Source organism: Syngnathoides biaculeatus, chromosome 12 (genome assembly GCF_019802595.1).
Source record: "Syngnathoides biaculeatus isolate LvHL_M chromosome 12, ASM1980259v1, whole genome shotgun sequence".
NCBI classification, from domain to species: Eukaryota; Metazoa; Chordata; class Actinopteri; order Syngnathiformes; family Syngnathidae; genus Syngnathoides; species Syngnathoides biaculeatus.
Window position 1 is genome coordinate 25,463,994 of NC_084651.1, and position 24,838 is coordinate 25,488,831.

Sequence of the window (24,838 nt, forward strand, 5' to 3'; positions counted from 1 at the left end):
CCATTCTGCAGCTCGCTAACTATTCCCATCCACGCATAAGCAGAGTGATTCACCGCCAAGCTGTCACAGTTTGATTTAGTCGGCTGGCTGGCCACTTTGGGGTGGTAAGTCTCTGGGGCCTCAAGGCAAACCCAGTCAGGGGGGTCTCCAAAACCACAGGAACTCACGATTGTACTATAGTTAAATTTTGACAAAAGCTGTCATTTTGCTGTTACAATTATCTGACAGCTTAACTTACTAGTTACAGTACATAACCATCGTGATATGTCCAGAAAATATTTACCAACAAGATTTTGAATGTTAAATTCATGTTTCTTACCAAAATATGAATCTGAGAAAATCAAATGCTTACAATAAACTTAGTCCAAAAATTAAATTGCAATTGCAATATTGGTAACCAATCAATCAATCAATCAATCAATCAATCAAATCACAATTATAATTTCACAAATCAATCAGCCCTAGTCAACCGGGTATTAAATCCAATGATACACTGACATTTTCCTCCCTGTCCTCTGAATGCATACAATTTCAATAAAAATATGAAAACTATTATTTGTGTGGTACTAGTTTAAGCAAACTGTTCTTGTGAGTTACATGATCACCCTCCATTTGATGACCAATTTATGGAGAAATTTAAGGAATTTCAAAGGGTTCACATACATTTTCCTCCCACTGTATCTTCAAACATACATATAATGTATGAAAAAATAAACCTCAGAATTCCCTTTCTGTCTTGTCAATGTGCCATAGTAAGCTTTTGAGTCAGGAAGAAAAATGATGCTAAATGATGATTTGTAAATTTGTATTGTTGTTGACTAACGATTATTTTACTACTAGCTTACCAGTAATTCTTTATTATATAGTACATATATGTAAATGAGAAGTGAATAGCTGCAACAAAAGGTATTTGACATTTAACAGGAAAAAGCATCAATGTTTTGGTTTGGTTTTGAAGTTATAATTTACAACTCTTAGGAATGCTTATATTGGTACAATGTAGCACTCAAAAATACGTGTGTTATTCATTCACAATATTTTTCTAAAGTCTAGACATGAGAGCCAGTGTGTGTATGTGAGCAAGCGAGCGATACAAGGGATTGAAAGAAATGTGCTGCAAAGCCAGATATTTATTGGTTTATCTTATATTTTTTTGGGAGACTACGGATGTAACATTTCATCAGTATGTTTATCTTGGTACTCACATCTGGCTCCAGTCCCACACATCTTTGGAAAGCCTTGACCGCGCCCTCGTAGCCCTCCAAGGCCAAGTAGGCACAACCAAGGGAAAACCACACACCAAGCTGGGCACACACACATGCATTGAGTCAAATTTTTATTTAGTGCTTAAATTTATGGTTACATTCACTGGGTAAGTAACATTCACAACTTTATGGTGACATTCCAAGTGAACCAAAACATACGAGCAATATATAGGAATAACTTGTACCTGCAGAGAATTGATTTTAAGTGACTGTTCGAAGCAGTCAACACACTGCTGGAACTCCTTGTTACGCAGATGTAGCAGAGCTTTGGAACGCATGGCTCTGGCACTGCGATGGCCTGATAGCTCCCACGCCTGGTTATAGTATTGATGGTCTCTTAAGATGTCTCCTAGTAGGCAATAGAGATTTGGAGTCTCCTTCTTCTCCAACTCCCTACGAACAATCTCTTCAGCCTGAAGGTATAGAAAAGACGATACTGACGATACAAGACTGTGTTCACACTTTTCAGTTTTGTTTTGGTTAAAACCAACTCTGGTGCAATTGTTCTGAAAGTGTGAATCATTTGTCAGGCCATTCACCAAACCCGAGTGGGTTTCAAGCAAGCAGACTGAGATAACTAAAGTAGTGTTAGTGCACTTGCAAATGATGGCGTTCAGATGAAGAATGAAGCATACCAAGCTAGTAGCAGGCGTTTACACTTCAAGGAAAACCGCACCATTTTTCGAAAGGGGAGGAATTAGTAAATTGAGGCTACGTTCAAATTTTGCAAGCAGTTTTACCACTGCAAACTTGCCCTATAAGTATGGATACATTTCAAAGAAATTGAAAAAGTCCAATGAATATCCAGAACAATTGACTTTTGACAATTTTCTGTGGTTTTATAAATGGTACGTCTTTCTAAAAGCTCAAGTTTGAATGTCATTTCCAATGAGTTACATTTGAACATTCCTCTCCTGCTTGCTGTCAGCTTTATTAGTGCCATAACCTTGTGTGTTAAGTCTATTCAGACTGAACACAAGCAATAATTTACACATTTGTCTTTTGATTTGCATTTTGGTCCAGTAAGAGAGGAATATCACATTTTTAAGACCTAATAATTAATTTTGTTGGTCATATGGGATAACCTTAAATGACAGTATCCAACACAGGCAAAAGTAACTCAGTCTCAAGTAAACTGCTTAAACAAGCAGCTGAAGAATTTAAAAGAGGACATGCTTTTTATGTTGGACAGATTGTTGATTTATAGTTGTTCATATTAATCAAAATGTGTGTTTGCATACCTTGCCATGTTGGCCAAGTCTCTCATAGCATATGATAACGTCTTCCCATAGCTGCAGTTTTTCATAAATGAGGAGAGCTGAACTGATGCAGGCGAGGTCTGTCAAAAATGTCGCCAACTGTTTCTGTGGAGAAACCCGGACAGCATATTTACATTGATCGCCTGTCAAGTTCATTTCAAATGTATGAGAATGTACTGTAATGTTTTAAATTTATAAGAGGGGCAGTCAAAAAGTAATGGGCTGATTTTCATTGAACCTACCAATACTGCATTGTGTGTTCAGACAGGTTTTGCAGAGGAAGTCCCAAATAAAACTTGGCCACATATTGAAATATTTTCAAAATGTTTAGTCCTGGTTCACATTCCAAGGCAAGAAATTCAATCGCTGCTCTCTGCTTTTAAGGGCATCCAGCAGTGATACTAATTGATAGTGAATTATACTCCCAAGATTTGTCAAACAAGTACAGTAGTATGTAAATTAGTAATACAAAAAAAAAGCAATACAACCACAACTACAACTACAGGAAACAGTTGACCTCTGTAATTGGAAACAAAGGCAACTGTACCAAATACTAACATTGGTTTTCTCAGGTGTTCAAAAACTTATTTGCAGCTGTATCTCATAAATAAATCGATTAAAAAAAAAAAATAATAAAAAAAATAAAAAAAAATCATACATTGTGATTTCTGGATTTTTCTTTTTAGATTATCTCTCTCACAATGGACATGCACCTATGAAGAAAATTGCAAATCTCTCCATGATTTGTAAATGGGAGAATGTGCAATAAAGCAGGGTGCTCAAATACTTATTTTCTTCACTGTATAGCAAGAGTTTCATCATTGCAATGTAAGTCTCCAAAATAGTTACATCCCAGGGTTCTGCGCAGTATTAGTTTATTGATATGCAGTCAATCAACTGCAATATTAAGTGACAAGCAGAGAGACGTGGTTGAAGATGCTTAAACGATGAGCACCAAAGCTATGGCGAATTACAGTATATAACCCATTAAACAACAAACGCGGAACAGCCCCAGTGTCATATATATATTCACACACACCAAGACAATGATCTTAAATTCTGGAGACATATCCTGTGGTCTGATGAAACCAAAGTGGAGCTGTTTGGCCATAATGACCACCATTGAATCTGGAGGAAAAAGTGGGAAACTTGTAGACCTGAGAACAAACACCAAACCAAGTGTGACACATGGAGGTCGCAGCATCATGTTGTGGGGGTGTTTTGCCGCAGCAGGAAAGGAGCTCTTAATAAAAAAAGACAGCATTATGAAGAAAGAACCTTATACGGAGAGATTAAGGCAACATCTCAAAAAATCAGACATGAAGGATTTGGTGGCCAATTGATCTTCCAAATGGACAATGACCCTAACCATACTGAAAAAAGTGTGGCTTGGGGATAAAAAAAAAAAAAAAAAGAAAAGAAAATCAATGTCTTGGAGTGGCTCAGCAAACCCTGATCTGAACCCCATTGAATATTTGTGGGCATATCTGAAAAGGTGTGTGCACTGGAGAGGAGAGGGATGAAGATTAGCTGAAGTAAAACAATACATGTATGTTAATGAGATAGGTGGAAGGGGAAAGGTGAAGCTACAGGGAGAGGAGATAATGAGGGTGGACAACTTCAAATACTTGCGGTCAACAATCCAGAGCAATAGTGAGTGTAGTAAGGAAGTGAAGAAATAGATCCAAGCAGGTTGGAATAGTTGCCGGAAGGTGTCTAGTGTGTTATGTGACAGAATAGTGTCTGCTCGGATGAAGGGCGAACTTGATAAGACAGTGGTGAGGTCGGCAATGATGTAAGGATTAGAGACAGTAACACTGAAGAGACAGCAGGAAGCAGAGCTGGATGTGGCAGAAATGAATATGTTGAGGTTCTCGCTAGGAGTGAGAGCGTGTGGGTATGGGTGGGGGTGCATTGGCGCGACTGCCGTGGAGAAAGCATAAGAGAGACCGTAAATAGGGTCCCATCTTGCTAGAACGTGCCTTTATGTGTGAGCGATCGAAGTATTGGCCAGACCTGAATGAAGTGACAAGATGGATTTGGCATGCCATCATGCGATTGAGCAAAACTGAGCGACACATTGAGCACCCCAGGACTAGAGTGTAATTGGGCAAGAAAAATTATGAACTTCGTGTCTGGCTGGACTACTGCCAAATACAGTGCATTTTAATACAGGAAGACTTCAGAAAGATGGCTCGTAAACAGTTGCACTTTACTGACCTTTGTTTTTCTAAAGAGGGAAAAGGAAAAATGTGTGCTGCTTTTCACGATGTATGTTATTCTATATTTTTCAACACTACAACATACTGCGTGCATGTACAGGGTCAAAATGAGTCGACATTTCTACGTTAAGAGACTGTGTGGACAACAATGGATCACATTTGACTGATTTAATTTTTAAAACATACTGAAAAATGGCATTATATGTACTTTTTGAAAATAAAAACACCTGCTTCTTTACTTTATTTACCTTGTATATAACCTACAAATGTGTCAGACCATCTTCCCCGACTCTGTATGAATAGAGGAGGGGTGCCAAACATGCGGCCCGCGGGCCGGAACCGGCCCACAGGACAATTTAAAATAGAAAAAAATGCATAAAAGACACGGAATAAATATTTTTAATCGGATGCAATTCATGGATTATCCACATTGTCTTGGTGAGAGTAGAAGACAACATTGTTTTGATCAAAGAAGACAACAACAGTCTCAGTCTGTAAATGAGAGAAACCCAACACAGCAGACAGCAGCAATGCACCATCTGCTGCTTGTTCTGACTTTGTTTTTACCCTGGTCTCTACCCTTCCCTAAACCCCCATTAGCCAAAATGTCATGATCCAAACAAAGAAAAGTAGATACGGAGTGTAGAATTTTCAATGAAAAATGGACCACGTCCTATTAATTTATAGAAATACACGAAAAACCTTTGTGCTCTGTGTGTGTGCAACAACTTTTGGCAGTTAAGGAATATCATATTCAACGCACCGAGACGCTTCACAACAAAAAATATGACGGCTTGCAAGGAGTTCTGAGGAGAGATGAGATCAACGAATTGCAGGCGGGTCTGAGAAAACAGCAGTCAACTTTCATCCAGAGCCGACAAGTAAGTGAAACAGAGTCAAGTCATTGATTGCATTTTCCATTGCAATTGATGAGAGCACTGACAGAACAGACGTGACTCAACGGGTCTTATATATTCGTGGAGTTCATAAGACATTGAATGTTACTGAAGGGTTTCTTGAGTTGCCAATGATGGACACCACAATAGCCGAAGAGATTTTAAGCTTTTTTTTTTGTTGCTGCACTGGACAGAGTTGGAGTGAGCTGGTCCCGTGCTATCAGCCTGGCTACAGACGGTGCACCATCCATGGTACAAAAGAAAGCTGGTGTTACAACAAAGTATAGAGAGAAAGTACAAGCCCTTAATGGAGGAGATTGTTGCTGGAGATTTCACTGTATTTTGCACCAGGCGGCATTGTGTTGCAAGTCCTTGAAAATGGACCACGTCATGGAGATGGGCACTGTAAATTTCATCCAATCCAGAGGACTGAACCATCAGTTTGACAAACTTCTCAGTGACAGCAACATTACCCACAGCCTGCCATACCACACGGAAGTTAGATGGTTAAGCAGAGGCACTGTGCTGAGGCGTTTCTTTTAACTACGAGAGGAAATTGGTCAGTTCATGAAGAAAAAAGGAAAACCGGTGTTGGAATTAAAGTCTCAGGAATGGCTTGCATTTGCTGCATCGCAGCACCTTGCATTTTTGGTGGAAATAACTGAGCACTTGAACAATCTGAACAAAATGTTCCAAGGCCGCATGAAAACTGTCACGCAATTTTCTGACAACATACATGCATTTAAAAGGTATAGTGACACGAAAAGCATAATTTTTAGTATGTTTTTAATAATAAAAAAAAGACCCCTTCGTTTTTTTTCCACCACACAGCATGATTTTGACTTATATGGCTTTTTGTAACTCCCGCCATGATAATCCTCTCAAGGGATGGACGCCCACTCAGGCTGGCTCGTGTGTTTAAGAGAGAGATATCATGAAATATAAAAGTAAGCGATAAAATGCGTGATCTATAGGGCCAGCACTAAACATAGGCCTAATCGTATAAACAGTTGTCAATTATATAATATTTGAGAAATTTACGTCCAACTTACCTTTCTGTTTCCTAGTATGAATATGCCCCTGGATAAGTGCACAGCACTTTGCCGGGAACGACCACTTTTTGTATGTGTTCGGTTGGATACCGTTTTCATTCCGATCTGCACAGTTACACTTTTCAAGCCATGGCCATCTGAAATAGTTTTTTACCCCGTGGTCTTTATCAATTTCCCTGGTACGATCTTCATCTTTTCACTCCAAGACTTTCGCCGTCATGGAACATGCAGACTGCTCAATAATATCTATGCCGTAGTAAATACAATAATTCTCTAAGAAATGTTAGCATCAGAGTGAAACTACCGCTGAAATACCGCCAAAATGCTGCTGGAAATCAGAATGAAACACCAAATTTAATGCAAACAGATAGGAATGCCGTAAACAGATAGCAATGCCATTTTCCGCTATCACAGCTGTGACTAATTTCACGATGAGCGTTGCTAATAAATGCTGGCGGCCGGTCTTGATCACAGCCTCGCCCCATGTCAAGCCATACCCTCCACGAATCTACACGTTTCACAATAATGACATTTTCAGCTGAAAAAACTCAGGATCAGCGGAAAATTCTCATCGGTTTACAGGACATGTGAATACTTTCTTCTTTCCACATTTAATAGCACTCTCCTTAGTTTGTAAAGTGTAGGCACGGATTAAATTTAGATTTTATATGCACATGTGTAAATGGCTTAAAAATTCCTTTCTTTATAAATTTCATCTTAAAGTGCATTACTATATTTTTCAATACCAATTACTTGTTAAACTTTTGAGCCTTTGTACAATCAGTGGGATTAGTTGCAATGCGTATATGTGAATGATAAAAGTAAATTGGACATTTGTCTAAGGAAATCTGAGGTGTTTCATGAAATGTTTCACAAAAGGAATGTTGATTCAATTTAAAAATTTTCCTTATGTTCTTGTGCTTCTTTACAAAAAAACAAAGGTAAGACATAATATTTTGGTTATTTATAGAAGAGTATGTTATAATTTTAATGGTCCAGCCCACTTGATATCTACCGAGGCTGTATGTGGCCCACAATGTGAAATGACTGACAACCCTGGTATAGAGGATTTAAAAAAAAAAAAAAAAAAAAAAAAAAAAAAAAAAAAAGCACAATGGACTGATCCGGTCTATACATATACATTTGACATTTTGTGGCCACACTTTTATTTTGTAAGACAGTAATATACGGTCTCTATACTAGAGTGTTTTCTTAAATTTCACTTGTGGTTTAGCACTATACACATGAGGGAAACAATAGAACACAACATGTTAATGAGCATGAGCTCTACCTCTGCCAAGTGCACACGACAATGTATCTGCAACCATTTTGTGTTTATGGACAGCAAGACACTAAATCTTGTTGCTCCTAGAATATGAGATGGTCAGTTTTGGTGCTGTTAAAATGTTTGGTTGTTGACCATTGCTATTAGCGTTAGATTTTCACAGAACTGCAAGGTTGATTATGCTACAAATCCACACATATGGAGTTACTGTCAAAATCCATGTAGAGACACAGTGTACTTTTTCAGACTACAATATCCTCTTTGCTTTGGATACACAACCAAATGTGTCATAGAAAAACAAAAAACAATCAGACTTTTTTTACCTGGACAACCCATCTTGTTGGAGCATGGCAGCAGTAAAAAACCTTCAGTCGCTCAGTCAAGGGACAGTTCTTGTCTTCAAAATGGTCAACTATTGCCTGAAAGAGGAGAAATATAACATGCAGAAGAGAAAATGTATTCCCTCTGAAAGACAGGATTACAACAACATTTTTCAACAATTGCAATGCCTTTGATTTGATAGCAAGGCCTCAAAATACACATTTCAAATATGTGCTTTGGTATGTCTAAACAGTAATGTTGTATGCCAGATATTGTTCCAAAAAGACAAAAAGGCAATTCTCTGCAATTTATTTCCTGCAATTAATCAAGTGACAAATGAAACCACATAAAACCTGGTAAATAGCGTTAATCCTAACCTAACCTGCTTTCACCTGTTTGCCCCACCTGTACCGTTAACCTTCCTGCAATACAATGAGCTTTTTCACAAACAAAACTCTCAAAGGAGACAAATTATGAAGTTGAAGAAACTTGTATTTCAGCTCAATAGTGTCCAGTGGGGTTGAGGTTAGGTTCACTTCAACAAACTCTTTTAATGATAATGTACAATCACGCTCCTTCTTCAGACATTGAGACACACTAATTCTTACCAATTATATGACAAACACAACTTTGCCAGTTGATTCAAACAGAAGCCAGACCGATAAAATGTCAATTGAGGTATCTCTATAGCACTAACTGATACTCATGTCACAAACACAAGCATATAGATTACCTGAGTTTGTATCATGGCTCTCTCAATACACCGGGAATTCCCTTTTTCCAGTTTACTCCTGAGGCAAAGTGCTATCACCTCCACAGCCCAGAACTTCGGCTGAGACAGTAAACACTGTAGGGACACAAGCTCAATAAGTATATCACAAGTATTACAAGAACAAATGTTGAGACAAATTTCTTGGATTTTTTTTCGTCTTTTTGTTGTTGTTGTTTGTTGCTGTAATTACAGGGATATAGACTAAAATACCAGTCTTGGAACTGAAAATGATTAAAATTGTGTCATCCCAAAGTCAGTTGGTAACTGAATAATATACCTGTGTGGAATAGAAAATGGGTGCATGTACAGCTACAACCATGAACTGTCCAATATTCTGATAACAGTAGGTCGTAGTCATGCAGGAAATAACTGATGTGATTATACACAATGATAGTGGCAGTGGGTAGCACAGTAGAAGACAAGTCAGCACACCTGCCTCACAGTTCTGAGGACCCGGGTTGATATCCAGTCTCCCTTGTGTGGAGTTTGTATGTTCTCCCTGTGCCTACATGCACCCCCCCCCCCTTCCTCCAGTATTCTAGTTCCCTCCCACATCTCATAAACATGCATGTCAGGTTAAATAAAGACTTTAAATTCTTTACTTTTTCATGACTTATAAAGTAACATCTTGGCATAACAAATTTATGCAGTGCAGATATATGTAACTGTGTTTTATGGTGTAGCTTTCAGAAATGTCAAAAAAGTATTTGTTCTTGATTTTAAATATATGAAACAAAATTTACATTTAATTTCTAAAATGAACAAATTAATGAGTTTTCCCACAAGACCTTGCAGATGTCACAATAAATGGTGCATTCCGATAGAAATACTACTGAGTTCATAATTTCAAGAAAATACAGATCATGTGACGACTACAGCCTTAACAGCATCTTGCAATAACTTAATATGGGCGGGAGCTAGATCTCATTAAAATTAAAAAATAAAAGGAATCACACTTGCGAAACATAAAATTTGACCAAATAAAATCTCAACCACTGTATCTTAAGTAGAACATGATCTGACATCTGAGTAAAATAAATATATTTTAATATTTATTTTATTTTCATGCACACTCGCAATGACACAAGAGACCCAAAGATCCATCCATCCACCCATTTTATTTTTCCTCACTCGGGTTGCGGACATGCTGAAGCCTATAGAGCTCGTGCATGTGATGTCACCGTTTTCACGGCGCCGTATTGCTGGTCAAACAGAACTGCTCGACATTGTGGGAGACATTGAACGGCAGCAGAATATTAAAATTGCACTGTTGGTTGTCACAACAGAGGAGACATATCTTCAAAGACATCATTCGATAGCATACCATATGAAAAGACCAGAAAAGATCAATGGATTTCGGCAATTAACCATGATTTCTGGTGCCCAACCAAATACACACGCCTATGTAGCGATCACTTCATTTCAGGGAGGAATTATTCTTAATCTCAAATTACCAATTAGTATCTGTAATACCAAGTGGACTCGTTTGAGAACAATGTGTATTAAAAAAAAAAAAATAAATAAAAAAAACCCGTCTGTCGCAGAGAGGTTTACGTAGGTTAACATGTGGCCACAATATGCTTCCGTATATGGAGGAGCCAACTCCCTGTCCTAATTTTTTTTCAAAATAATTGCTAATGAATGAGAGTTTGTGAAAAATCACGGGTCATTTCTTTAAATATTGGTATTTGTATTGAAAAAATCTCAGTGGGTTCATCACTATGTGGTTTTTATTCCTGATTGAGAACAGATCCAGCAACAAAGTATTTGTATGTGTCCAGAGTTTTCTACACTTTCAAACTTTTCTGTGGAAATCTCGACAATTTATTCACCAGTTACATGTGTAGATCCAGTTGTCCAAGACAAGCGGAAGCAAATTAAAGTCATATTTCTTTCCAGCGAAAACATCGACTTCGGCATTAAATATGGGTTCTCTATTCCAGGTGTCTCTAATTTTTCTACATACTTTCATTTATTATCACCTTCTAAATGTTTAAAGGTATCAGACAAAAGTCTGGGCCTCGTCCTATAAGACTTTCGTTTCATCTCAACGGAATTAGCTTGCAACAATGCTTTGTTAGACTGGCAATATGGTGATGTCGTGATTTTATGATGTAAGTGCACGAGCTGTATACCAGGTGACTTTGGGGGAGAGGCAGTCTATACCCTGAATTGGTCACCAGCCAATCACAGGGAAGAAAACAATGATTTGCACTCGCATTCACACCTACGGGTAATTTAGAGTATTTAATTAACCTACTAAGGATGTTTAGGGTATGTGGGAGCAAATCCTGGCAGAGGATGACTTTATATTGGATCTCAATTCAGTCTTTGATACAGTAGATCAAGGGTTGGGAACCTATGGCCTGTGAGCCACACGTCACTCTTTTGGTGGTTGTGTATGGCTCGCAGAGCCGTCATAATGACATACTGTATACAGCATCGGTGCTCAATGTGTCCATCGCAATCGATCGCGACGCAGTTCTGGTCGATCACATGACTGCGTGGCCCCCCCCACAAAAAAAGGACGTCAGCCTGACTTCTTCTTTTTCTTTTTTAAACATTTTGACACCACAACTTTCTCTAACAACGGCCTGCTGCATGGCCACACCATTGGGCCACATAATCTTCTTCCTAGTTCCTCAAGCTGCAGAGCAGCTGATTGTGAAAACTTGGAACGCACTTTCCGTCACATACCACACACTGCGGCGTGTGAATATTGGTGTACTGACAATGTTTGGTTATACCTATGCATATGGAAAGTCTTTCTAACATTTAAAAAAAAAAAAACATTAAGACCAACTTACGTTCATGAATAACGGATGGAAGTCTCAAAGGCTGCAAGTTTAATTTAATGACGTATGAAACAGACGACTAAGCCACCAGCAAAGAAGTCCCATTAATGGTAAAAATTATTTTTGTCATCATTGGTTAGCAACAGTATAATGTTTTTTTAATTAATTTAGAGACTTACTGTACTCTTAAAGTGTTGGTCTTGCATAAAATGCATCAATATACTTGTATTTAGTTTTAAAAATATTGGATGGCTCTTTTGTGCTGACTGTGTTTATGTGATTGTTTTCATTTGACCTTAACTTTCACATAGATTAGGTAGTATGTGAATTGTGTATTTTGTGTGCTGACTTTATTTGATTGCTTCTTCTTTTTGACTATCTGCAGCCCGTTGGGCAGCACAATATTGTGCTACCTGTCGGCTGGTCCAAAGGAAATGCAGAGGGTTGCGTCAGGAAGGGCATCCGGCGTAAAACTGTGCCAAACATATATGAGCGTTCATCATAAGAATTTCATAACGGTTAGGTCGTGGCCTGGGCTTCCTACGCCCGCACCCGGAACTCTGCAAGGCGTAGGGAGAAATTCAGATAATGTAGGTCGAAGACCAAAAAAAAAAAAAAAAAAAAAAAAAAAAAAGGAGGAAAGCAGCTTAGTCGGCAGAAGAAGAGAAATGCACAGACCATACAGCTGTGTGTAGGGACAGTGAATGTTGGGACCATGACAGGTAAAGCTCAGGGGTTAGTTGACCTGATGATTAGGAGAAAGGCTGACATATTGTGCATCCAAAAGAGCAAGTGGAAAGGGAGGAAGGCTACAAGATTAGGTGCAAGGTTCAAATTATTTTATCATGGAGTAGATGGGAAGAGAAAAGGAGTAGGAGTTATTTTAAAGGAAGAGCTGGCTAAGAATATCTTGAAGGTGAAAAGAGTATCAGATTGAGTGATGATGATGAAACTTAAAATGAAAATTCAGTGTGTTATGTATAATGTGGTTAGCGGCTATGCCCCACAGGTTGGATGTGACTGCGAGTTGAAAGAGAAATTCTGGAAGGAACCAGATGAAGTAGTCCTGAGCATCCCAGACAGAGAGAGTTGTGATTGGTACAGATTTCAATGGACATGTTGGAGAAGGAAACAGGGGTGATGAAGACGTGATGGGTAAATATGGCATCCAGGAAAGTAACTTCGAGGGACAGACGGTGGTGGACTTTGCAAAAAGGATGGAAATGGCAGTAGTAAAGACCTTTTTCCAGAACAGGCAGAACATAGAGTGTACATACAACATAGAGTACCAAGAGTGGAGGTAGAAGCACGCAGGTGGATTATATTTTGTGCAGATGATGTAATCTGAAAGACGTTACCGACTGTAAGGTAGTGGTGGGGGAGAGTGTGGCTCAACAGCATAGGATGGTGGTGTGTAGGATGACTCTGGTAGTGGGTAGGAAGATTAAGAAGACAAAGGTAGATCAGAGAATGAGATAGTGGAAGTTGAGAGAGGAAGAATGTTGTGTGGGCTTTCGAAAAGAGGTGAGACAGGCTCTAGATGGTCAGGAAGAACTCCCAAAAGACTGGAATACTACTGCCAAGTGTCAAATAGGTTGCTGTGCAACGCAGAGCAATGGAGCAAATTGATAGTAATTGGCTTGTGTGGCTAGGGTTCATGGGTTGAGCTGAGCCCTAGAACCAACTCTCAAATTCAACACCAGATGTTGCCAAACCAAATTATACTTGATCGGCTCGCCAGCATGTCTCTCTAATAAACGTAGCCTTCCCACTTAGCATCTCACCACATTACATACATGTACCAAAGTCAGTAACCTTAAAAACCCAATTGTTTTCATATCTTTGTTATTTAAAATAAAGACATCAACAGGATGCATTTCAGCAGCTGTTCACACCCTGCGGTTTTCAACGACGGAGCAAAGCTGTCTGCAAGTGACAAAGAGGATGTTTGCAGCATCGCTGGGTTGCTGAACAGGAGGCCTGTGACACCCTTGAATTACCACACAGGATGTTTGCAAGCACTGAACTTACTTTCTATTGCAGTTTTAACTTGCTGTTTTGATATTTTTCCATCTAGCTTATATTGAAGAAGATGATGCTTTGAAACTGCTTTGTGTAACGAATATAACCTGTGAATGGCTGTGTCTATCAGACAAGGCAACACACGATGTGCGACCAACGAGAACAAGCCTGTTGAATACATGAAAGAATTGTATTCACAAGAATGTTGATACATTTACTGCCATTGCTTAAGAACTAGAGTGAAGCTAAAAGAAAGATAGTGGTTATATCTACCGGATACACCTGTTGTTTGTTGATGTTAAGGGAAGGGACATTTGGAGGCGCCTTGCCCTATTTTGAGTGAGCTGAGAAGGGAATGACAAGACAATCCAGGGATGGTGAAAGGTACTTGACAGAAAAACCAATAAGGTACTTCCCACTGGCCGTGAGCAAGCCAAAACCTTCCAGAATGTTTGACCCAAAAGCTATAAAAACCCTTGGATACGGAAGTCCGAGGCTCCGTTTTACCATGATTTTGTTAATTGTCACAGTAACAAGAGAATTTTTTAGAGACTTTACATCATTTTCTTAGATGTAAAAAGTTTACATACATTTCCTTTGTATCGAGTAGCATTTCCTTTGAACTGCATGACGGCGCAAATTTTTGGGGTTACCTTCTACAAGCTTCTGACAGTACTCTGCAGGAATCTTGGCCCATTGCTCCTGACTGAAACCACGTAACTCACTCCGGTTCGTTAGTTGCTTTGCTCGCAGTTGCCTTTTCAGATTTGCCCACAAATTTTCGATCAGATTCAGATCACAGCTTTGTGATGGCCACTCTAAGACGTTGACTTTGTTATCCATCAGCCACTTATTAACCATTTTCTCAGTGTACTTAGGATTACTGTCCATTTGGAAGACCGATTTACACCCAAGTTTAGGTTTCCTGATTGACGTCCCGAGATGTTGCCATAATATCCCCATGTAATTTTCTTTCTGCATGATGCAGTCTATTTTATGATAAGTGCTGCCATGCATGCTAAGAGTGTAACCACTGTGTTTAAGTGTACTTTATTGAAGAAGTCACAACAACATTTGCAAATGTTGGAACTCAGTATGCACACAAAGTGCATCACATTGTAAGGCGCCATGTCTAATGTACACTTCATCTATTAAGAAGAGAATTTAAGACCTCTATGATTGTGAAAATACGATACATTTCAGTAAATAAAAAATAAATAAATAAATTGGAGAGGTCACTGATGGTGTAGTGGCACACACGCCTGACTTTGGTCCGAGCAGCGTGGGATCGATTCTCCCTCAGTGATGGTGTTGATATCTGCCCTGTGACTGACTGAAGACCAGTTCAGCGTGTTGTTCGCCATTCGCCCGAAGCTAGCTGGGATAGTCTCCGGCTCTCCCGTGACCCTTGTGAGGATAAGCAGCTTGGATAATGGATGATGGATAAATTGGAGAGCAAACTCTGAATATGTGGGGGCGCGAATGGTGAATCGCGAATGGACAAGGGCACACTGTATTTATACTGGCCTAATGTCAAAGTGTACATCAAACTGACATTTCAAATTCAATTGATAATTTGCGCGTGTTTGACCATCAAATAATAGCTGGCAGGAGACAATTATGACAATTGATGAACCCCAACAAGTTTGTAATTGTTGGAGAGAATAGTTACGTTTACCACCTGTAATTACAACGTCCAAACAAAATTTTGGATTGGTCATTATTTTGTATGCATTTGCATTCAAACAAATACAAATAAAACGCAATTATTCTTTGGGGGGGAAAAAAAAACCCAAAGCCCACCACCGTAACTACATTATTGTACAGTATTTTGTAAAAACACATCTATTGTGTAACAATTAAATCAAATGTAAAGAATTGAGATGTTTCATTTCAATGGGCATTGTGATGTATTCTTCACCATCTGGTGTTAAGTATATTACAGCTCACTCTTAGCTTGACTTTCCTCAGTCAGCTGCTCTAATAGTCATTTTCAAATATGATAAAAATATCTATATTGGTCAATATGTGTTGCTCCACCGTTTTTTGTTCAAATATCCATTATAGAGAGGATTACTCTATGCTATAAATCTATATAGAAGACCAAGCCCAACGTATTATTGTAAAGTGTAAACTTGTAAATGTGTAATGTTGTAGTGTTTGACATTTCAGTGTTTCATACATATGCTTTGAATCAACTTCCAAACAAGGTGGCGAAGGCTACACTGTTATTTACAATTCCTTGCAATGTAACTACGGCTGTTTTGGATAACAAATAGACTGACACCTCCAGTTGTCCCACAGACAGGACGATGACAGAGGACAGTCACTGGTGAGGACAGCCAGACATGTGACAACCATCTAACCAGCCTGCAGATTCTTCGATCTACATGTAGACTGGGAAGATGCCTGCTCACAGAGCCAGCAACATTCCTGTCACACATGGTTGCCATATAATAAATTGCCACCTGATGATGACAGGAAAGAATGACAAATAAAAAGACCAAATTCTCTTTTTTCACCCCAATGGCCCATTTTATTCATGGCAAGTAAACTGTAGTGTATCACAAACATGCTCAAGCAGTATGTGTGTTTGTGATGCTCTTGTGTTTTTAAACGCATTCCTTTCAATAAATTACACAATTACACAGCCTTAAGAGTGTATATGTCATGAATGCTTGGTCTTATTGGTTTTCTGAGAATCAACTCCACATAATGGTAACTTGCTTGACACGTAGCAATAAAAATTATACTGAAAATGTGGATTCATGTGGTTAGTCACATTGGACTGATATTTTGAACACTACTGTATCTAAGATTCTTGAAGGTTCCAGTGAGCACGGTTGGGGTCATAATACAGGGTTTCCTCGCTACTTGTCACTTCACTTTTGTGGCTTCATTTTTTCGCGCCCCCCGCCCCTCCAAAAAAACCCTTGAAAAAAATACAGCCATATCAGCTATGCCGGTGACTGCGCGATCACCTCTCGTGTTCACAATGCCGCCAAAACGCTGTGTCGATGTGAAAGCTTCCTTTGGAGTGCCCAAGAAGAAGAGGAAGATGATGATGATCAGCAAAAAAGTGAAACTTTTGGATATGATCAAAGACGGCAGAAATTACGCTATTGTGGCGCGCCATTATGCCGTGAATTAATCCACAATGCAGTACATAAAGAAGGGTGCGGAAAACATCAAAATCCCTTCAATAACTTTCAGTAAGAAAGCAAAATGTCTGGTGACTCCCGGAAATAAGAGCATTGTTTGAATGGAAGCCGCATTAGCTTTTTGGATAGCGGATTGCAAAAAAACGGCCCAGTGACGATGGTGAAGAGGCTGAAGAAACTGGAGTACCTAAAGAAAACCCAGACAGGGACGAGGAGAATGTGCAAACTGCACACATTTGAGGCCGGATTTGAACCCAAGTCCTCAGAACTGTGAGACAGATGTGCTCACCAGTCTCCAATGCAACACACCTATTGAAACGCATCCATCCATTTTCTGAGGTGCCTATCCTCACGAGGGTTGCGGGAGTGCTGTAGCCTGTTCTAGGCATTTTCGGCAGGAGGTGGGATACACGCCAAACTGGTTGCCAGCCAATCACAGGGCACATAGAGACAAACAGCCGCACTCACAATCACACCTAGGGGCAATTTAGACTGTCCAATTAATGTTGGATGTCTTTGGGATGTGGGAGGAAAGCGGAGTGCTTGGAGAAAACCCACGAAGGGACGGGGAGAACATGCAAACTCCACACAGGCGGGTCTGGAATTGAACCTGGGACCTCAGAACTGTGAGGCCAACGATCTATCCAGTTGCATCACCGTGCCACCTCCTATTGACACCATTCTAAATTATTATTCTCATTCATGATATCCTGGGAACCATTTTCCACGTCCCCAAATTACTGCTTTCCTCACAGTCATATCCATTAAATATGAATGCCAATATTTTCAAAAATTAACTAATTCTTTCATATTTCACTACTTCAGCTGATACAAATCATCCCAACTTCAAACTGTTCAACTCATTGAGGACATCTAAAAACTTTTTTTTTTGGTATTTCAAAAATTTCCTTGTTCCACGAAAAGCATTCCTAAATCAATGCCGACATTTAGCATACAGCATTTATCGTATCCTTCTATATTTCTCAACTGATACGAACCATACCAACTTCAAAATGTTCATCCCATTTCAGACATCTTGGGAACTATTTACTCTATCGTCGTCCAAAATTTCTCACGTTTTGTTTTCCATGATAACATTCAAATTACATACGGTATTTATCTGCTTCCACATTTTTTGACCAAACTAAACCATTACAACATTAATATGTTCAGGTCATTCAGCCCAAATACTCGTTTATAACATTTCCTTAATTCCCTATATCTCTACATTAAAATTCCCAAATTCACATATGCCTGTATTTTACATATTTAACATCTTATTGCACATTTCTTTACTAACTATTGGATATTATATGGAAGTATTGGGATCAGTCTCAAAAGTTTTACATTTTTCCTTTATAATTCTCAAATGATTTACATACTCTATTCTCCACCCTCTGCCATTTCTTGAACTGACTCAAACTTCAAATCAGTTGCGCTCATTGAAGAGAGCTTGGGAATTATTTTTCACATTTCAAAAATTCCCCATCTTCACAACAAAATTCCCAAATGAAGCGATATTTTAAACAACCAGGTTAAACACAGGCTAAAAGTTGTGTATGTGTGTTGGGGAGGGGGGGGAGATTGCAAAAAAACAAAAAAAAAACAAAACAAAAAAAAACAATCAAACCAATCATTTGTTCTGGGACTGAAATTTCACTAACAAAAATTTTAATGAAATATTAAAATGAAAGATTTTTGTGTGTGCAGTCAGAGGCAACAGAATGATTTGCCATCCAATGATTCCATCTGGATCTGTTACCCTCCAGAGACCTGCTGTTTTTCAATTTTAATTTCCTGTCTTGACAGGCACTCTTATCAGCCTGGAGAGACTCAGGATCGTCATCGACTGAGCCAAGTGAGCTATCGCATTACTTTGTTGAGATATTTCCAAACGAATGGTCTGTCTCCAAGTAAGATCTACTGAATTAAAGAGTCTGGCTTGTCTTCCAAAGTTTATCAGTTCCAGTTTAGTTTTCAATGATGGAAGCCGACTTGTGTCCTTGACACTGAAGTATCAAGTGAGAACTTAAAGACATTAGGAACAGCTCATCACACCAAGATGACCTCACAGTGACCAGAGTTGTGACAATGAATTAATGGCCCTTGCAGCTGCTGTGAATATAAACGCTTCACTATTCCCAGTTGAACAAAATTTACCGTTGAACCTATAAAGGCAAACACAATTGGTTACATGATGGTGAACAATTTGCACGACAGGAGAAAATTCCAGGGCCAAATTCAGTAATGCCATAACTGGTATGAACTGAAAGTTTAGTGTGACTACAGAAAAATATACAATAAAACCCTGGACTTATAAAACGCATCTTTTTCTTCTTATATTACAGTGGGGTGCCCCGATCCGGTCTTTGGGAAAGGAAATCTGTCCGATGTTAGCAAAAACACAAGGCTGAAACCAGACTTACTCTAAAATCTCAGATTTTACCAGTCATTTCATTCCATGCACCAAACTAGCACTTTCATCCAGCAGCTCCTGGATTGTATGGGATTGAACCATCTTTATTTGCCAACTATGTAAAAAACATACAACGAATTTGTCTCCAGGACTTGGAGCCGCTCAAGTACAACGCATCGAATATGATAACAGACAGTAAAATGAGACGAAGACATTGCAGTAACAGTCACTGAGCAGTAAAGGTTGCGAGAACTCTGGCAATGACAGAACACTTCTTTTTTTTCCACAATTAAGCAGAGGATGCAGAATCCACCAGAATTTAGAGCAGTTAGAATGCCCAATAGAACAATAGTCGAGTGCAATGACCATTGTGCAAAGGACATTAAGACTTCACGGAATTAATCCAATTTATAGTGACTCGTCATGCAATCTGGGACAATGTCAATGGTGCAATTATTGTAAATATTCCTGAGTCGATTGTCCAAGTGGTGCATATGTTACTTACGTCCAAGAGGCTAGTATTGGTCAACAGATGTGCAGATGGTGCAGCATGGTTAAACTACTAAAATGAGACGAAGACATTGCGGTAACAGTCACTGAGCAGTAAAGGTTGCGAGAACTCTGGCAATGACAGGACACTTCTTTTTTTTCACAATTGACCCCTCTGTAGAAATTGCGTCATCCGCGTCACTGACCAATCAGAGGCCAGAGATCTGCATAAACCATGCCCCTTTTTTGGACCCGCAGTTCCCTCAGACAACGTTGCATGGTCCAGTATAGCTTTTGTTAGCGTTTTATCGCGCATTTGGGTTCTTTAACAATAGATATGGTTAAGAGGTGTAGTCACGGACTTTATAATAGCGACGACAGGTATCCTGAAAGGCTAGTTGGTGTTCAATTCGTACCCTTTCCAAAACCGAAGACCCAGTACGAAAAATGTCTTCGATGGCTCAAACTTTGTGGAAGACCGCATCATCAACCTAATCCATCTAAAATCAACCGGAACAGAAGACTGAGTACGAAAAATGTCTTAAATGGATCAAACTTTGTGGAAGACCGCATGATCAACTGAATCCATCAACCGGAACAGATATGTTTGCACGAAGGTAAGCCCTATATTTGATTTTCAATACATGTCTCATATAAATGAATTAGCAGGTGTTCGCTTGCATAACATAGCTAAGTGTGAATGATTGACACACTTGATCTGTGTTGAGCGATATTTTGACTGCACAAACGTGTCACTTCGGCGCTCCCGAGCTAAGCTAAACCGGATTTTGTTTGTTTGCACGAAGGTATGCCCTATATTTGATTTTCAATACATGTCACATATAAATGAATTAGTAGTTCTTCGCTTGCATAACATAGCTAAGTGTGAATGATTGACACACTTGATCTGTGTTGACCGATATTTTGCGAGGACCTGACTGCACAAACATGTCCCTTTGTTCGCTGCTAATGAGCTAAGGTAAACCGGACTTGCGGTCCTAAAAGCCTTCGACGTGCACCGAGACACCAAGACTGAAGGAAGGATGTTTGAGGACACTAAAGTAGTGATTGTCGTACTCGGTCGGGACTTACGTAGGTTCGGCACTAATTCAAGAATAATTATTGAGGGGAGCGCGTGACGTTACACAAAGAAAACGAGAGAAACAACTCGTCAATCAAGCCTCGCCTTCTTTTCCTTCATACGGCGGTTCACAAACGGCTATACAGATACACATACAGATTCTGCACACAAGTGTGATATGTAACACGAAAATAGGAAACTGTCAATGGGTTTTTGGGTCATAATATATTATATTATGTGGCGTCTCGGTCTTCCTCTGACTCCGGAAAGATCTCGCGCTAATATCAATGGTTTCTCCGTCAATATGCATGTAAATACCATTGAAATACCCCTCGCTGAAATACTTGAAGCCCTGCTGTCTGCTTTTCAATGATATTTCACTGTTCGCTAAGAATGCGAGTGAGAAATCAGCCGGTAAATCGGACAGTTTCACTCTATTCTTTTCTTGCTGCGCCGCCATTTTAGCTAATTGTCTGACGTTAGCGCACGTGACTTTAAGTGCCCCGTACGGAGGTGTCAATTAAGCAGAGGATGCAGAATCCACCAGCATTTAGAGCAGTTAGAATGCCTAATAGAACAATAGTCGAGTGCAATGACCATTGTGCAAAGGACATTAAGACTTCACAGAAATAATGCAATTTAAAGTGACTCGTCATCCCATCTGGGACAATGTCAATGGTGCAAATATTGTAAATATTCCTGAGTCGATTGTCCAAGTGGTGCAGATGTTACTTAGGTACAAGAGGCTAGTATTGGTCAACAGATGTGCAGATGGTGCAGCATGGTTAAACTACTAAAATGGGTGCACATGGAATGTATAATAATTGGCCCACCAGAATGTAACAAACTCAAATACAAAAAAAATGGCAGCATGTTACAGTTGAATTGTGAGTTAGCTGTTTCAGAAGTTAACTGCAAGCGTGAAGAACCTGTTGAAATGGCTGCTAGTTTTGGTTTGGATTGTTCAGTAGCGCCTACCCAAGGAGAGGAGGTGGAAGAGCTGGTGACCTGGATGTGAAGGGTACAAGGGCATAGTGCTTGCTCTTGTCTTTGTTTGGGTGGAGTGCAATTCTTCGAGGGTTGGTAAGGTGGTGCTGACAATACTTTCAGGAGTCTTGATTGCCCGTTACAGTCAGAGGTTGTACTTTTTTGCGGCAGCACCAAACCAAACTGTGGTAGGGTATGCAGTACTGATATGATTATCGCTGTTTAGCATTGTCTTAGCAGCTCTCATGGCAGCCTGTGTTTCCTTTGGACCCACAGGAAGTACATCATTTTGAGGATGGAGTTGATGCTGATCTGCCACTTCAGGTTCTTTGAGACTGTAATTCCAAGGAACTTAAAGGTCTTGATGGTTGACACACAACAGTTGGACACCATGAGGGGCATCTATGGTGAAGGATGCCTCCTGAAGTCCAAAATCATCTCTTCAGTCTTTCGTGCATTCAGCTCCAGGTTGTGTTGGCCAAACCGAAACACCAGCCTCTCATCTTCCTGTCGACACCCACACTCGTCACATTCTTTGAGACCGATGACTGTGGTGTATTCTGTGAACTTCAGGAGTTTGACAGCTGTGTGCGTTGAGATTTGTGTAGCGAGAGAGATGAACAACAGGGAGAGGACACAACCTCGTGGTGCCCCAGTGCTGCTTGTGCGTGTGGATGAGGTGGTGTTCTTCCACCTAACCTGTTGTGCCCTGCCAGTTAACAAGTTGTAAATCCATTGGCAGACAGCAGTCAAGACGCTGAGTTGGAGAAGCTCAGAGGAGTGGAGTTCGGGCATGAACATGTTGAACGAAGAACTGAAGTTCACAAACAGAATCTTCGCATAGGTTACGACTCTGTCGAGATGTCAAGGACGAGGTCCCGACCTATGTTGACCGCAACATCCGCAGAGCTGTTTGCTCGGTAGGCAAACTGAAGTGGGTCCAGCAGGGGACCTGTGACACTCTTAAGGTGGTCCAGGACAGGGCTATCAAAGGACTTTTTGACCACAGATAAATGCCAACTGGTCTGTAGTCATTCAGATGAGAGATAGCTTGGGGAACGTAATCATGGTGGAGTGTTTGAGAAAGGATGGTACTTTGAACCACTAAACATGGACATAAATAGCATTTTGGTCGTACGGGTAAACAAAGTATAAGCTTGATCTTCTGCTTACAAAAATAAACGTACAATTGTGCCTCAATGTCTCGTGTTGTTATAACTGGAAGGTGGGTAGCGGGACGCTTGGTTACTGGTTTTAGCAATATTGTCCACTGCGGTAGAATGCAGTCACGTCTCGCAGGCCAGTGGGAGTCTATGTGGCTCTGAAGGGGATGCAGAAGGATATGTGCGGTTGCTGAGCTCGCCGTATGTTCACGAGTTATTGAAGTTGGCCAGGTGTTTGAGAGTTTGCTGAGAAATAGGTTGGTGATAACTAAGCTAAAGTTTGAGTTTCCCTTTTCTAAACCTCCCTGCTTTTCGTAATTTACAATCCGTGACGACAACAATGCATAGTTCTTCAGTGAACGTGTTGCATGAATGTGAATCAAAGGCTGAACAATAAAGCACATGAACTCAAGTCGGTGAACAAATTCAAATCCATTCTAATGATTCAGTACGCCCACCACAAGCAAAGGTATGTTTACAGAGCAGGAAATTGCATTCAGACAACTGGTGCTGCAGCACAATTTTTTTTCTGTGAGGATTACATTTTGATTAATCTCCCAGCCCTAGTTAAATATACAACTGACAAATTTCTGTAAAAACAAAAACACCTAAAAACTACATATGGAATACAACCCTTGAACAGATGGATTAAATACTTCTAAATTTACAGATGTTAATACGAAGGAAGATACTTACTGATGTGAAAGCGAACAGTTCTTCTTCCGTCAGTTTGTGGACAGGGTTGTTCTTGTGAAAATCAGTACTGAAAAACATGGCATAAGCAAATGTTTAAAGTGTGGTCCAATGTTGTTCAAGTATACAGTGGAAGCCAGAAGTTTACATACACTGTGCAAAAACAGATTTCATTTTTTGTCTCAGTGTCAAAGTCAAACCAGACGAAACCTCTCCTGTTTTAGATCAGTCAGGATCACCAAAATTTATCCATCTGTCCATCCAATTTCTACCTCTTTTCCGGGTCGGGTCAGGGGGGAAGTAGCTTCACCAGGGATACCCAGACTTCCCTCTCCCCAGGCACTTCTTCCAGCTCTTCCTGAGGGTTACAAAGGTGTTCCCAAGCCAGCCGAGACACATAGTCTCTCCAGCGTGTCCTGGGTCATCCTCAGGGTCTCTTTCCAGTGGGACATTCCCAGACACCTCACGAGGGAGGCATCTAGGAAGCATCCGACTCAGATGCCCCAGCCACCTCATCTAGGTTCTCTCAATCCAGAGGAGCAGTGGCTTGACACTGAGCCCATCCCCGGATGACCAAGCTTCTCACCCCATCTCTAAGGAAGAGCCCGACCAGCCTGTGGAGGAAACTAAATTTGGCCGCTTGTATCCGGGATCTTTTTCTTTCGGTCACGATCCACAGCTCGTGCCCATGGGTGAGGGTAGGAACGTAGATCTACTGGTAAATTTGGAGCTTCGCCTTTCGACTTAGCTCCCTCTTCACCACAACGGACGCATCACTGCAGACGCTGCACTGATCCGTCTGTTGATCTCCCGCAAGATGCTTCCCTCACTCGTGAACAAGACCCCAAGATACCTGAACTTGTCCACTTGGGGCAGGATCTCATCCTTGACCCAGAGAGGGCACGCCACCCTTTTCCGACTGAGGACCATGGTCTCAGATTTGGAGGTGCTGATTCTCA

General features: G+C 40.2%; 1 protein-coding gene across 2 annotated transcripts in view; it reads right to left on the bottom strand.

Moving 5' to 3' along the window:
• ttc27 (tetratricopeptide repeat domain 27) overlaps window positions 1–24,838 on the bottom strand; it is a 78,959-nt gene that overhangs the window by 15,353 nt on the left and 38,768 nt on the right. For both annotated transcript variants that reach the window (XM_061837044.1, XM_061837043.1), the window contains exons 9-14: window positions 23,883–23,949; window positions 9,034–9,147; window positions 8,303–8,398; window positions 2,507–2,629; window positions 1,451–1,678; window positions 1,206–1,304 (exon numbers count right to left, since the gene is read on the bottom strand). In XM_061837044.1, coding sequence (XP_061693028.1) covers window positions 1,206–1,304; window positions 1,451–1,678; window positions 2,507–2,629; window positions 8,303–8,398; window positions 9,034–9,147; window positions 23,883–23,949 — 727 coding nt within the window. The remainder of the gene's footprint in view (window positions 1–1,205; window positions 1,305–1,450; window positions 1,679–2,506; window positions 2,630–8,302; window positions 8,399–9,033; window positions 9,148–23,882; window positions 23,950–24,838) is intronic.